Source organism: Syngnathus scovelli, chromosome 9 (assembly GCF_024217435.2).
Source record: "Syngnathus scovelli strain Florida chromosome 9, RoL_Ssco_1.2, whole genome shotgun sequence".
Lineage (NCBI taxonomy): Eukaryota > Metazoa > Chordata > Actinopteri > Syngnathiformes > Syngnathidae > Syngnathus > Syngnathus scovelli.
Window position 1 is genome coordinate 8,513,152 of NC_090855.1, and position 16,306 is coordinate 8,529,457.

General features: G+C 42.7%; 1 protein-coding gene across 1 annotated transcript in view; it reads right to left on the reverse strand.

Annotated features, from left to right (window-relative positions):
- Window positions 1-16,306, reverse strand: part of zfpm2a (zinc finger protein, FOG family member 2a) — a 102,422-nt gene that overhangs the window by 3,740 nt on the left and 82,376 nt on the right. Inside the window, exons 6-7 of the mRNA XM_049730500.2 lie at window positions 864-1,070; window positions 75-302 (exon numbers count right to left, since the gene is read on the reverse strand). Coding sequence (XP_049586457.1) covers window positions 75-302; window positions 864-1,070 — 435 coding nt within the window. The remainder of the gene's footprint in view (window positions 1-74; window positions 303-863; window positions 1,071-16,306) is intronic.

Below are 16,306 nucleotides of genomic sequence, written 5' to 3' on the forward strand. Positions count from 1 at the left end.
AAACTAAGGAAGCCGTGTCTTCAAGATCATAATAGAAAATGAATAACAATCTTTTCATTCTTGATGCCACTCACCACTGTGTGAGGTGGCCAGGTGCATCTCCAGGGCCCTGGCCCCTGAAAAGGTCTTGTTGCATTGTGGGAAGGGGCACATGCTGGAGCTCTGGTGGGGCCCAGTGTCATTGTCTTCAACAACCGTCTCAGGTTCCCTCTGCCGCCCACTGCAGTAGTACATCAGATGGGCCTGAAGATTCCTCTCACTGCGAAACCAGATCCCACATGCTTTGCAGGGGAAGATGTCCTCTAAAGACGCAAACAGGAAGATAATAACCTTTTAGGATACGTACTTGAAAAGGTACAGGGTAGGATGAAGAAAACACTGCACTCAACACACGTGCATTGTCCAATGCATGCTTCTCTGCATTTCTACAAAGCTCGTCTTTCAAAGCTTTTCCTCCAAATTCTTAGCCACAGCCTATTGCTGCACTGCTACCACTGGGCTTGTGCCCTTTCTCAAGGGCAAACAAGAACACTGGACCATCTGCTTACCTCCCTGTTGAGCTGAACCCAGATAGCCCTTGCAAAGTAAACAAATGCACTATTTGCATCAGGCCTGTATTTTGCAATTAACATGTTAGTCCGATCCTCTGAGTGTTTATGTGAACCTTAAAACTTGAAGGTCGTTGGTTCTTATCTCCAATGCAGACACTCATCTGGGTTAATCTACGCTTTGTGGAGACGACGCTCCTTGTTAAGCAGGTGACTATGGGCAAGCTGTGTGTGTGTGTGTGTTTGGGTGAGTCTGAACAAAAGCGCATCTTATCCGAGCGCAGTGTCTGTGAATGGTGGTGTGCAGATGCTTACTGTTGACAATTGCAGTGGGGAGGATGGAAGCCATTGCAGCCTGCTGCGGCAAGAGCTGGATGCTGTCCAGCAGCCTGGCCGGGTACATGCCCTCGCTCAACGACATGTGGTTGACTGCCTGCAGACGGGAGTCAAAGTCGACTGCAAAAGCCACCAGCTCTTCGCCCTCCATCATGTTCTTGGTGGTGGTGCACCACAGTTGGCCACCTGAACAAAACAGACACGGAGCAGACGAATTAATAGATGTTTACATTGAACAAAGATGAGCATCACAATTTGGAAAAACGTGAGCCCCTCACAAGAGCTTGGCAAAATCAGACAACCACTGAAATATAGGCCCTCCATATTATTTGATTGTGTTTTGGTGGTGTAGGCATTCATTTAAAAATCTTCCAAACGTATTCATTAAGTCACAAAGAAGGAGGGGGCTGGGGGTGAATAAGGGGAGGTAAAAGAAGAGAGCCAAGGCTTTAGCTTAGATAATATTTATCTCAGCACATGACAGGTTTTTCAGCCGCACTCCATTTTCCATTGAAGAGATTAAAGTTTTTAATATGACTATTTACAGAAATCTGGCTGGAGAGATAACAACAAACTATGATACGCTCCCGCTAAATGGCAGAATTAGGACATTGTTTCTGCGGAAAGCTGGACAATTAATTAAAGCACGCTGTTAGCTTTCAAAGATGTGCAAACATACCATCGCAGTGTCAGGCTGAGAGGGGACGTGATTTGAGCCCTAGCTGATGCGGAATAAAGAGAGTCCTGAGGAGAGGCGTGAAGGCGGGGGCGCGGGGTATGCGGTGAGAAAGCCCTCGCACATGTGTAACACTGATTACTCATGTTTACATAAACCCTATAAAACGCTAGGTTTAAAACCGCCCGTAAACAATCTTTCTCAATGAACACAATCCACTTCATCCAGGTGGATTTGGAAGAAGTGGTGAAACACCGGCGTCTACAGCAATGTGCCATACCGATAAATCATCAGGTCTGGCCTTGTCATTATTTTGATGCAAAATTGGAGGTTTTGATTTGAGCACTTACTATCTGTAGCGTTGAAAATTACACCATCACAAATGTGTCAAAGAAGTGAAATGGTATTAAAATATGCCACCCATGTGTGCAGGCTTCCTCCCTTTGAGTGTGTGTGTGTGTCCGTGTGTGTGTGCACGTCACACATTTAAATAGCAATTCCTATCTGTCGGCCAATCGACTGTGACGAGACGCACACTTCAGGGCGCTCCACTTCATCGTTTTGATTCTGTCATACCGCACACTGCCTGGAGAGGCCCTTTGAATTTTTATCTCCTAATTAAAATAACAAAACTCCTCTCGACTGTCTGCCCAAGTTACAATCAAGGTAGATACAAACGGCGACTGACAATGAAGGGGAATATATCACAACCATAGCCACAAAAGTTTCTCTCTGAATGGATCTCTTTAGCTACGGCACGCTCATACCTTACAAAGAGAATTATGAACAAGGTCCCACATGCTGAGATACAAATCAGTGTTTTTGGATCAATGGCTTTCAAAGACACTGTAGAGTCTCCTCAGCTAAAAGGAGGCAGATTATGCGGAGTGTGTCGAAATGTTTTACTGCTTTTGACAGCAGAATATGCAGTCAGATTGCAGCCCTTCAGCCAAGGATGCGACAGATCCATCTGTTGTGTGCGCAAATGCTGGAAATGAGAATCAGAACGGGATGTACCACTTTTTGTCCTCGACACATTTTGCGATACGCAATGTGTTGGAACTGCTGGATCAAGGGTTAAAGTTAGAAAATAAGAGTTGTTCATTAAACAATACAGAATCATTCTATTGTTTTTAATACATAACATATGCTAAATAATTTAAAGTAGAGGCACGATGATTAATCGATTAATTCATAAAACTAATCGGTTATTGAATTAATCAATGATTTGGGATTCATCTTTGGATATCTTTTTTTAATTTTAAATTGTCCAAATCTTCAGTATTTTAGCTTGTCAACAATAAATATTCTCAGATCGCTGTCTACCTTCATAAAAGCAAACTGATGATTTTGCGTTGAGTCAAAATAAAAAACATTGCTTTTACTTGGGCAAAATGTTGATCATTCTTTTCCAATTTTCCAACAAGTTACAGACCAAAGCATTAATTAAATCGTAAATAATTTCTTTTTTTCAATTTCAACTAATGTCCTATTTTTTAATAAAATGATGGAGATTAGAGCATGTTTTTTATTTGATTCATCAATGAATTGACAAAATAATAAATGGATTAATCAATTATTCAAATCATCGTTAGTTGCAGCACTAATTTGAAGCAGTGTATATATTGATTTAAAGAGGAGGTTTTACACAACCTCCATAAGACTTCTAGTATTAGAACAGCATTCAATCAAGGTGCACTGTAATTAATGCACAAGTGTTCCCAAAAATCACGATTGAAATCATGAAAGCCGGCGAGCTGACCATAACAATAGCGCAATTTGTGCAAATGAATGCATGAGGACCGAGGTCAAGAGTGAGAGCGAAAGTCCAAACGTAAGTCAAGAAACTGGGGGAAAAGGCTGAGAAAAGTGCAGCTCGTGATTTGCACTTGTTTGCCTGCTAACTGTCTGCGCGAAGCCGCCTTTGTGCAGTAGCCAATGCAGTTGGAATGAAGGCTATTGTCTAAATCCTCCTGCAGAGCACCTGATAAAAGAATAAAGAACTATGACATATTCTAAAAACAATGGAGGAATTAAGGCGAGACAATAGGCCAGCTGCCTCATTAAAACAATCAAAACGGCATCCTGTACGTGGTCCAGATAATTAAAAACCACTGCTTCCTAAAGTCTCTCAATACCATATCCAGCAGCTCACTGAGGCCCTGAGACTATAGCTCTGCTGGCTAAATGCCCTCTTCCCTTCTTCCTTTTGATTAATGCTTTATTTGAACACACAGTTGAAGATGAGCATATGAGGCAAATTCATGAAACACATTTATAATGCAACCGCCCCCCCCCACCCACCTACCCTCTGTAAGTACTTACAAACTAATCAAACGTCTCAGGATGAATCACCGGGGGCATGTGCCACAAGAGATTTCAAAGTGTAGACATCACAGAGCATTTTCTTTTAATTTCCTCAAGTTAAATGACTTTATAAGAAAACGCTTAAATGGAGGAGAATAGGTACAGTATCTGTGGGGGGGAGGCAGGGCCAAGTGAGATACATGAGCCGGATGTTTTTATTTTTTGCTCTCTGCAAACAGCTCCGGCGCTGCCGTATCTTAATGAAGTCGCAAACAAATCTCATGCCTTGTGCAAAGCTGCGAGACAACAAAGCGGCAGAAATAACAGAAGGGCTCGGATAATTAAACTGGCCTGAAGACAGGTATTCAAATGTTGGTGTGTAAACAGCACAACACTTTTAATAGTTTAGCTGTAAAATGCGTAGTTAAGCACATCAGCACTTGCCTCTGCCATCTGTCCAAACACATTAACATTGCAGAGGCCATTATGGATCTGGAGTACAGTCGCACATATGACAGCACGGCTTGAATGGAGCACATGGGAAAAGTAACGGAGGCCCAGGAATGCACCACGTCATTTATAACAAGGTGCACGAGTGGCCTTGCACTTCTAACATTTAGCTCAGGTTGCACAATGTGGAATGTGACTAGCATTGGGGAGGAAGAAATATGGACATAAAATGAGATACCCCACAAGACCTCAGTTGAGCGAGCAGCAAAGAACTCTCTGCATGTATATGTTGTGCAACTTTTTTCTTGAAAGACCACGCACGTACTGCATGAGTTGTATCACTTTTGTGGCACAAATAAACTTGAATTAATTTACCCTTTGCACATTCTTCATATTGTAAAAGAGAACATTAAATCGAAATTTAACCCCGATCGGCATTATTTCCTAAACTGTTTCCAAAACCAGACATGGCCAATCAAAGTCGTTAAATTATTGAGAGGAAGAAAAGTTTCTAACACCGTCTCGCTGAGCTTAATAAGGATTGTTAAAACATTTTTCTTTGTGTTGGCTATCCAGGCGCGAGCAGAGTACAGCTCTGTTCTCTATTGGCTATGTGCTAGCCGCTGGTCTTATAATTGTAAAGCGAAGCCAGTGGTGCCTAAAGCCGTAGTGAGGGCTGTAATTAAAGACCTTAGTCTTCTTGTCTTCAAATCAGCTCCAACTCCTCCTGGTCAAATGGGAACAAGCTTCACACACCTACGAATATCAAGTAGCTGCATGCTGTTAAATGTCATTTTTTTTTCTTTTTGTTCCATTCTAAATAAAGCCACGTTGGAGGTCAAGTAAACGCCGTATGATGAATCACTAATGGAGGGATGACTAATATCTGCATCTGCACCTGACAGCAGACACAAACTCCAAACAAACCCTCCTCATGAATACTGGTAAATATTTGGACTGTTTGTGGCTGGCTAAGTTGCACACACTCGGGTGACTCGTCGCTGTCACGCCATCGTCACAGTCAGAGCAAGCAGAAATGAAAGTGAGCCCACATAGAGCAAGACGAGGATGCCACTCCCACACTTCAACTAGTCTGTTATTGACGATGCACCAAAGTCAAATTTGCAGACAGGCATTTCACTGAGGCACTGACAGATTTAACTCTGTACATCTCAGGTTCATGACGGCCACTAGGAGGCACTCTTCTCCTGTTCAAGCTACTGGCTAGTAGATGTTGATGCTGTGATGCTGAGATGGAGCCCACATAAGATGAGCGTTTACATCTTTGCTTCTAGGTAAAGATCTTTTTTTGTCATCAGAACTGCATTTGGATCAAAGAGTATCTTTCAACGCACAAATTGGACCTAGACAGCACTTACAATAAAAGGCTTGTTTATTTCTCAAAAACTAAATTTCTACAATACAAGCACCATAATTGTTAAGTTTTAATGTAGCATTGCACATTATTATTACTATATTTAAATACTGTATGTTTGCAGACACGCAGCTTGACATATGACTCTACAAATGCCCCATCCAGACAAATTTTAGCATCAAGTATTTTTGTCGACATACTGAGAAGCTAATGGATGGCCTTGAGCGAATGACATGCAGGCCACATTCTGCAAATTAAAAAGTCCCTTAGGGAGAAGATACACACACACACACACGCTTCCTTACAGTACACACTCATAACCAACTGCCACTGTACTTTACTGGAAAACGTCAGTCAAAAGAATTTATTATTAATTGTTTAAGGAATTACAAGGTGAGAATTGAGTAGGGATATGGTTGCGCAAATGTTAAAACCTGACACTGAAATTCAAACATTTGTCACGCGTGTCTCTGGAGATTTTCTATCCAGCTAGAATGACTCTGGCAGGGGATGTTTGCCTGCTAATAGTCTTATAATAATTCTGAAGGAGAACATAACAGACGTGAATGTGAATCTATTTTGCTGTATTAGAGTGCAAACAACGCCGCAATTTCTAGTCTAATATGCCACATAAAAATAGTTTTTTCCAATTATGCGTTTAATTGAAAAAAAATATATTTCACACTTTAAGCATCGTCAATTTTTGACGATCTCAAGAGGAAACCTTTGAAGGACGTTACTCGCTGGATTTATTACAATTATTTTCGTGTTTTGTTTTTCAAAGCAAATGAATTGTTTTTGCTGCACAGGTGATAAAGTAAAGAGGGCAATTTAAACTTTGGGTTCAAATGGATTCTATGCTGTCAGTCAGACGGTTACAGATTCCTACACTGCAAGCTGTTTGCTTGAGCTCTCGCTGTCACGCACGCACACATACTGAGAGAGAAAAAAAACTGTTTAAGCAAAGCTCCGCCTGGCTCCTCTACCACACTCTGCTCTGCTTTCTTCTTTTTTTGGACAGGTCCATCCCATTGAGGACTCTATTAAGTATCCCTCTCTGCGGGTAGTTCTGCTCATGTCCTGGTTGTGGCTAGTCGACATGTGTTTACCGCGGCCCCTGCTGGGGCGGCAAGCTCGCCGCAAACCTGTCCAGACCAAGCCACACTAATGGGACCAAAAGACCCCTCGTTGACAGGTCACAATTTGATTGACTACCGGTGCAGACGCCTCCTTTCCCTCCAGCTGTGCTCCCCCTCCTCCCCAAAACACAGCCTCCTTCCTCCCTTATCCATCATGGCTCAGCAGAGACATGTGAAGGGCTCACGTTGGGCATTTTTTTTTTTTTTTTATTCTGGGAGAGCAGCAAAGCCGCTGCCACGTGCCTCAGTGTCTTCTCCAACATGGCTCCGGCCCTACACCACATGGGCTGGCCATTCTGTGTGTGTGTTGGGGGTGGAGGGTGTATGTGTGGGGGTGTATGGTGGATGCCAGCCTAATGCAAATGCTTGCCGTTTAAAAACTGGGAACCACTCTCTTGCCTTGTCTCTCTCGTTTGGAGAGGTCTATTTTGGCCTTCTGGTGCTGGCAGTTATTTTCTTACTCTCCAGAAGGACAGAGCCACAGAGATGCACCTGTCATCCACTTTGGAATTCAAACGTTATTGTTCGGGTTGTGAAGATTGGAATTAGCTCGTTGAATGTGTTAACTTTATGTATGTTAATTTAGGATTTTAAAACTCTTTATATTGTGTAACATCAGCATATTGTGGTTGCCCTCTGTATTTCTACACATTGCTTCATAATTAGTATGCGATGGTTATAATTTTCTTTCATTTTGTTAGAAAAAGAAATAATGTGGGACTAAAAGGCCTAATTGCGTCCATCGCATTTTGTCTCGGTAGCTGATGCATCAGGGAGCACACTCGCTGCCCTAGCTCATTGCCATTCGGTCGTCCTGGCAAGCCCCCGCGCTGCCCCAGGTATCACCGCGCGGCCATCTGGAGCCGACATCTGTCTCTCTATTGATCACAAGGGTTTAGCACTTGATCAAACAGACTGCGACAGGAAATTGCTCTTTTCCCCACAGAAAAGGCCAAACGCCTGCGTGAGGGTAATAGAGTGGAACTCCGATGCAGTTGCAGGGCAGCGGGCATGCGGGCGGGCATGGCCGCAGCCACTGTGGAGGTGTTCAAACTTAATGCATCATCACCAACATCCTGTTCGTGATCCCAGATCATTACTGTAATAGCAATGCTCATTTTCAGGTTCTTTCCAATTCTGTAGCTTCATAATTTGAGGCAAAAGGTACTTCTACCTACTCCCTTTGAACATGTAAACAACTTAGATCTGCAAGAAAAGATTTTTTTTTCTTTCCCATAAATTTAATAATTTCAAGTAATGTTTGTATGTTCAACAAACCAATAAACCAAAACATATAACTCTACACGCATATGTCTGTCATGCAGCAGATTGTAGTGAACAAAACTATTAACTAAAATACTTGCAGGAGCGCAGTTTAAAACTCTAACTAGAACTCAAAGCAACAACAAAACATCAGAAAACAAACTAGACCACCAGAAGAGACAAAACATGACAGCAACCACAATGCAAAAAAAGGGAGCTCAAAGAAAGCAGAGAACTAAATAGGAGCAAACTAAAGCGATAACAAGAAACACCTGGGACACGAAGGGTTCGAGGGAGTTGATTGGTTAACACAAGGGACCAGGTAGAGCAGCACAGGTAACCCACTAACCTAACGAGTAAGACAAAAAAGGTGCATCAACCAGGATATGAAACCCAAAAAAATGTAACTTAAAACCAAATAATACATAATGAAGCCCTATAAAAATACTCTATTGCATTGGCACGATCATATTTTTAATGATTAATATAAATAGTTCTAGTGCTGAACTACCCTCAAATAAACCCAAAATGAACAAAGTTGCCTCACCGGAGTTGACGCCTGAATGCTTACTACACTCAGCAGCGGCTCTGTGTGCTCCGGCATGCTTTCCGGGAGCTCAGTGTAACATCGTGTTTAGCAAGTAGGGACGATTTCATACTGAAGGTGACATTTATTCAGCATTGTAGAACATATTTAATTGTTGCGGCAGAAAGAAAGATACGTTTCCTGTTGCCTACAGTGTTGGGATTGTCCTTTGGAATATGATGCAAATTTAGGATGAAGAAACTAATTCCTTCCTTGCACCTCGGAACACCCCCTCCACCTCCTCCCCTCAATCCTCCGCCAGCTTCCATCCTCCCCAGACACGAGGATTCTGATTAATCGTGTGACCGCCCCTCGTTTTGCATTTTACACAATCTCACAGTGCCACGGTGAGATGTGCGAGGTGTTTCGCCACTTTTGGCAAGCTGAAAAGATGTAGCCCAAGGAAGAACCAGTCGAAAGTATTACGGGGTAAAAAAATATGACCAGGGGACGTGATAAAAAATTATCAGCAAGTGTGTTTTCCTGTTTGGTTTTAATCTACATTTAATTAAATTCTTATCTGCTGTGTGCTTATGGCTGCATTTGAATGGTGAGGCTGCATTCATTATGAATGGTAAAATTGAACTTGGTACTTTGTGTGTGGCCCAATAAAGGAAGCAGGCTCTTTTTGCAGTGGATGCACAAGCTCCGACAGACGTGCGGGGAAAAAATAAGTCAATTAAGATCGCTCTTTAAATGACTACTGTATCAAAACAAGAGGCGGGAGCATTCTCCATAATAGAATCCCGACAAGGGAGAAAACACATCTGAGTGTTGTTAATAAACATCCCACAGCCAATTCTATTAGTATTAGTCTGTTTATGGAAGGAGCACAGTTGTTGCACAATCGATTTATTAAACTCTCATGATAGTTCCAAATCAATAGTAATGGGTAAAATGGTTTATGAATACTGTGGTCAATGAGGTTAATGGCAGAGGATGGGGTAGATGTCTGCAACATAGTCAAGCGATCAATTCTCAGCACAGGAAAAAAAAAAGAAACATTCCTCTCCAACATTCTGGTATGCTATTGTCAAAAGACAGCTTATAACAGGCAGGAGCCAAGAACAATATTTCATAGACGGCACCCTTGAAAATCGTCAAAAAAGCCCCCGACTTAGGCTGTGGCAAAATCCCTAAATCTTCCCCTTTGCTTATTCTGAGCAATATAGGGAAGCTCCCTGCTGCCTGCCCATGTTTACACATCCGTTCTCATCTTTAGGCCTAGCTCATCCACGGCACTGACACACGGTGTCGACATGATTAGAGGTCCGCTTTTGCATAGAGCTTGGTGTGCCTGTGTGTGTGTGTGTGTGTGTAGGGGGGGGGCATAAAGGATCGGCAGATGAATGACTTTGAGGCGTCAGAGAAGGATCACAATAGATAATCGCTCCCGACTGCTGTGCTGCAGCGCACGGATCTGGTCTCTAAAATAATGTTGTCAAGCCCCTCTATAGCTTTCCGCAGGTTATCGTCTACATTTTATGTTTGCCGTTTAAATCTTAACAGGACACAAGTGGAACGGGTGAGCAAATATGTCTGGAGTCGGGTGAAGCGGACTGGAAATGTCATTGTGAGGGGTTACGATTAGCCATTGCCGGCTTGCCGGCCGTGGAGATGATACTCTTCAAAATGAATGGCATTCATTCGCCGAACGTCGTATTTAACCTTAGCGAACTGGATTTCCTTCAGAGGGAATGCGGTATCATCAAGCTGACCTCTCGTTATCCAGAGACTTTAACTCACGCGCAAGACAAATACAAAATCTCCCCAAGTGGATTTAAATACACACCCGGACCGAGACACAGACAGTGTGAGTACAGGACGACATAAATTCTAATATCATAAATACTACTATCACACAAACAGAGAGGCCATAAAGTACTGCTGCCTGTGTCGGGGACTATAAACCTCTGGCGTTACTCATCGGGAATAAACACACATGCACAATTTACTGCGCTAGATCCCCTCTTTGTTTATCTTTTAAATAACCACAGTTTATCACAGCTCTGCATAAGCAAATTGCATGCAATGCGTGTTGTTTTAACATTTGATATGCTGTCCAGAAGATTCATTCCTCGCTATGAATTCAATTGTCTTTGCAATATCCCGCTGCGGCGCCATAGGCATCAGGCCCCATCACCTGTTCGTTATCGCCGGCCATCCTGTTTGGGAGCTCTTGAAACAGTGCCACCGCATTGACTCTCTCTTAACAGCAGGTCTCTGAACTTCTCACGCTTGACGGCGGTGGCTGCAAATTACGCTAACAACTAATTAACATCATAAAGCACGTTCCGACGAACGGACGACACCTGCAACCTTCATTTGCACATGCTAAAATTACCTGTGCTTTTATTTGCAGATAACATGGATTTAGAAAAACAGGTTGAAATTTCTCTGTAGGATTGGTGCCACCAGGTGTCATTTCGTGTGTTCTGCAAAAAGCCGACAGGACAAAATAATGATTGTCAAAACAGAGCGCTGGCAAAATTCCTAAAGCTGTTTCCCCCTCGCCCCTTCTCCCTTTAGAAGAAGGTTTGCGTGAACCTTGAAAGAGTGCATAGCCGTTTGCTGGGCCTGAAATAACACATTCCGTTTCTAATTTATATTTGAATATAAAATATTTCCAGGCATGCTGCAGACATGGACTTCCAGTTACTGGTCCGAATAACAAAGTGCCGCCTGTCAATCCGAGACACTTTGCTGGCTGGCTGAACTAAGCTGGTTTAGACTGACAAGACGGAGGAAGCTTCCCTCTCTGGAGTTTTCCATGAGTCCCCCGGCTCCTTGCCACTGAGCCTTGCAGCCAGAGAAGATGACCATGATACCGTCAAGAGTTCCCGTTCTTTGAAAATGTGTGTCTGAAGCGTCGGGCAACTTTGGCGGGCAAGACACACTCCCAGCTCAGTACAGAGCCACATAAACAGTCACAGCAGTAATACGGCTTTAATCTTCACCAAATCATTCTAAATGTCAAGTTGGGGCCGGGGACTTCCGATTCTACTTCTCCGATTGCCGAGGCCGTCCGCCCTATTTGCCGAATTAGCCGTTCGATAGCTGCCAGATCCCCCGGAACGTTCGAGCCTTTTGTTCCAGCAGTCAATGCAACATTAACACAGCCTTTGAAATGGTCTCCATTCCCTTCCCCCTCAAAAAAGCCCCAAACGTCTAAATATGAAAACAGATGATACCCGTGCGCGTGTACATAGCCCACCCATAGCTCCCCCTTCTTTTCCTTTGGCTCTCTTAATGAGACGCAACATCGCTGTCTCTCCACTGAAGGATCCACACAGTCTGTATGATAGAGAGACTGCGGCTGTTTATTAATAATGAATTTGGATGTTTGCATGTGGAATGTTATCAGCTCGCACACAATCCCACCAATAGTTTGCCCTGATGGGGTAGCTGGGTTGCTCATTAGCAGAACATATTTAATCCAGAAGTTTCTTATCAAATGTCACACCTGCATCTCTAAATGGCATTTTCACATTCATTCGCCTGTATTTGGGAGATGAGGCTCCAAGGTGCTTTGCAGAGATTAAGAAGGAGAGAGAGTGCAAGCTTATTTTATCATTTAGCGGGTCTGGAAGGAATCCAAGGAGTTTTTGTCTTGTTGTTGTAATTAGAAAGCCTTTTAAGTGATAACGCCTGCAACGGAATATGAATACGTAGCGATCAGGCCAGTTCCCCCCTCTCACTTTTCTTCTCTTGGCTTTTTCTAAATTGTTGAATGCAGACTTTTTGTTCTGTGTACAACAAGGATTAACTCACAAGCTTCTGAAGTTTAACGAGAGACTTGAAATTTCTCACTCTGACTCGACGATATTTATTTTTTTCTGCTCGGGAATGGCCAGTGCTATGGTGCAATTAGTTTTCTTAACCCATTAGCAGAAACAATGGACTTCTTACGCATTCACAATAACCAAAGAATCTTCCATCCGTCACTACATGAATGGGATCTTTGATGAATAAAGGGCCTTGGATATTTCCGTTGTTTTGAGTATCGCAAATAGAGAAAGGAGTCACGCCTACGCATTTCGTCCTAGCGTATATTCCAGAAATGCAGCTATCAGGCCAGATAAGTCCAAAACTGAGAAGTATTGATCCAGTAATAGTGGTTCACACTTTGACTCTGACACCTTAACCCTGCAGACATAATGTCATAGCCTCTTATCCTTTCCTCTTAACACAGTCTGCCTATCTCCCACAGGCTGTCACCTCTAGTAATACGCTTCTCAAAAGCCCCCTTAAATCACAGAAATCATTGCACTTTCAAACATTATTTATTTTTTCCTCCTCTTAAAAGTGAATCATGATGTACAGTTCGGTTAAAGGTTGTTGCTTTGTCCCCGCGCTGCTCTCCTCCTCCCTCCTCCACCTAGATCCACAAGCTCTTTCCGTCAAGGTAATTCTATTTTATAACATTGGGAGAGCTTCTACACAGCAATTACTATGTTCGGTCTGTGTAATTGTGTAGGCTTACAGCGCATGACAAATATCGTCAAGCTAGACCCAGCACAGTGAGCCCACGTGCATGCTGCTTTAGACGTTTTCATTAATTGAAATCGTCACTGTGTAACCGTTCAGTACTACACTCTGGCAGGTATGAATGAAGGCTGCTCGAGCTTAATTACTCTGCAGCCAAGTACGCATTGTCAAAACCCCAAATGTCAAGCTTTATATCTGCTACAAATCACTAGTTTAATAAAGTGGGAGTGATAATTAGTGATCACTAAAGCATCAAAATATTAATGAAAAATACAAAGCATGAGTCTAAATATCCTTGTCAAATACAAAAGCCTGTAAATGATCAAATGCGTTGCAAACTTTTTGAGAGTAGCTAAGCTGTAGCAGAGGAATGTCAAACGTTGACATATGCAAATTGTTTGTATTATCTTGGAGGCAGTAGAGATCCTGCCTAGGTGGGCCTGATGCAGCTCACAGCAACTTCTGAGCAAGGTTTAAGCACAAGGGGCTCTAATTAGCTCTCCGAGGGCTGGAGTTTCTGATGCACCTTTCACAACAGCCGTTGGCAAGTTGAAGACTAAGTTGGAGGGCTCCATATGTTGCCCGCGAGGCCTTGGAGACCATTAATGATCCTGTGCGCATCTTGAGACACTCCCCAAAAGGAGAACCCATTTTGTAGCTCAAATGGGAGAGAGAGAGAGAGAGAGAGGAAAACCAAATAAAATTAAAATATATATTTATAGTGTATTCTACAAAAAAGTTCATTTAACAATGCATTTTATTTTTCTGTTTTTCGGAGCTCGAGAGATATTTCACCCAAAGTATAATAACAGCGGGCATAACAAAGAAGACTCATTAGGGAAGCTGCATCCACGTTGCTGATAGTTGCCCTTAAATTACTCATACAATTAAGGAATCATTAAATGGTCATGGATTGTTTTCGTTTTTTGAGGCTGATTAATGCAATTATTATTTCAGTGTCACATTGTCTCACAACATCGGGGCAAAACCAACGAAAGATGAGCACAATATTTTTGCAGCAATTTACAATCATGATGTTTATGACTGTACAATCTTTCTTTTTTTGTCTTTACTGTTTGTATAGCAGTTTACCTCTTCCCATCTTCTGTCATTATATTCCAACTCTGCTTTTGACCGTGGAGCTGCCAAAAAATGATCTACCACATTTAACTAATGTGTCACTTGCTCTCTTCTTCAACTTAGTCTCTTGCGCTTTAGCCAATCTTTCATCTTGGAGTAATTTAGGGCAATATTACGGAGTGCATGTCATTAGTCACAAATGAAGCAGTTAACCATAAAGGAGCGTGAATTGGATATCTGCACCGGATTTTCACAAGTGATTTTCATAACTGAGGATAGATTGCTGTAAACCAGTGCAAAGATGGAAACTTATTACTGAATACGTGTCTTCCACTGCCGATTCTCATGACTCACATAGACAATATTTTTTCGCCAAATAGTATAGATTACAAAGATGCCATTGATGCTCTCTTTACTCCTAAGATCTATTTGGTTTGAATGCATAATACATTAAATTGGGACATTTTACACAATTTCTCTAGAACCTCCAAACATGAGTGGTCAAATCACTGTGTTGTGTAAATAGACAGTAGGATAGAATGGGCGTCGAGATAAGAGAATACAGTATTTGTTTAAACCAAGGCTTTGGGCGTCTGATTGTGACTAACAACTTTCTTTTGTTCTCAGATTAGGTTTCCTCTGCACCAGATGTTAAATCAAGCCGTTACAGTTCACCATCCAACGTTAGATTTTTGAGCAAAGAATCATGCCCTCCATGCGCTACAGGCCGAGGTACCGTCCCTCCTATTTGTTGACGACAGCATAGAGGATTGGAGGTCTCCTGATTCCAGGCTGTTGCTGGGGCTAAGGGAACTCTTGTTATGTGCACGAGTGAATCCACGGAACAGGCATAAGGGGATAAGTTGGAAGGCGAAGAAGACAGAGAACAAACCTGGCAGGCACGTTGAGGCCATGCCAGGCTTGCCTGCGCCACGCAGTGTGGCAGAAGGGCAGTGCCAGAAAATGTGGCAAGAGGAGGAAAGATCAAACAACAAGGGCTGCAGATCTCCACCAATCTGCTTTGTATTAATGCCAGAGCCAAGGAGCAGCTGAACCAGACGTGATCCTCAATGTGTGTGTCTGTATGACCATTTGCGGCTCACTGGATCAAATTAACAATGGCCTGGTGGCACAAGAGACACAGTCAAAACTGTTCAATGGTAGGAAATTCCCAAATTTGAAACATAAAAATAATGCACGTTGTTGATGTAAATTTGCATATTTTCTTTCTAATACAACACTCACATTTTTTTACATTCTGCACGTAGGTCTGGACATAAGACATGCGGTAGTATGGACATGACTGTCAGCTTCAGCAGTTTACATCCTGCTCCAAAAATTGTATTTCCATATAACTGCAATAAAGCAAGCAGACGGAAAATGAGCTCCACGCTGCCATCCCTCCCTCCCAGACAGATGGCAAAATTTGTCAATATGCTTTCCAAAATTACGCGGAAATCACATGCTCTATGTGTCTGTCTGCTTGTCTATCTGACGATCTATGCTTTCCATATCATCACAGCCGTCGTTGTCAGAGTGTTTGGACTGGAAAAGGAGGGGTGCGCCGCTTTTGGCATGATGAAGCACGGTGGTGTTGAATGGGATGAAGACCAAGCAATAGCGTTTGAAGTTGGGATTCCATGGCAAGCAGTTTTTTTTTTTTTTTTGTGTCTCTATAGGATGATGATGGGTGGAGTGAGAAAAGAGCCTGTCTTATGGCAATGCATGATGAACAGCCTGCGATTTGGAGAAACCATTTTGTAGTGCTGGGCCCTTTGAGAAATGTGGGAGGAGAGCAAATGTTTGAGGAGCAGATGCTGCAAATGCTGCATCTCCCATTGGCTCGTGTATTTTGGGGAGTGACACAGAGCCTCTTATGACAATATTAGCCCATATCCCTCCTTGTCTCTCTCAATAGAATCTTGAACTGCAGGCTGATAGTGCTATCTCTGCTGATATAAGTCTCTCCGCAGCAAAAGCGTGAAAGGCCCGCTGTTTTGGAGAAATCTCTGCTCAAAATCTTGTCAGAAGGAAATTGCGTGATACCTCTGCTATTCA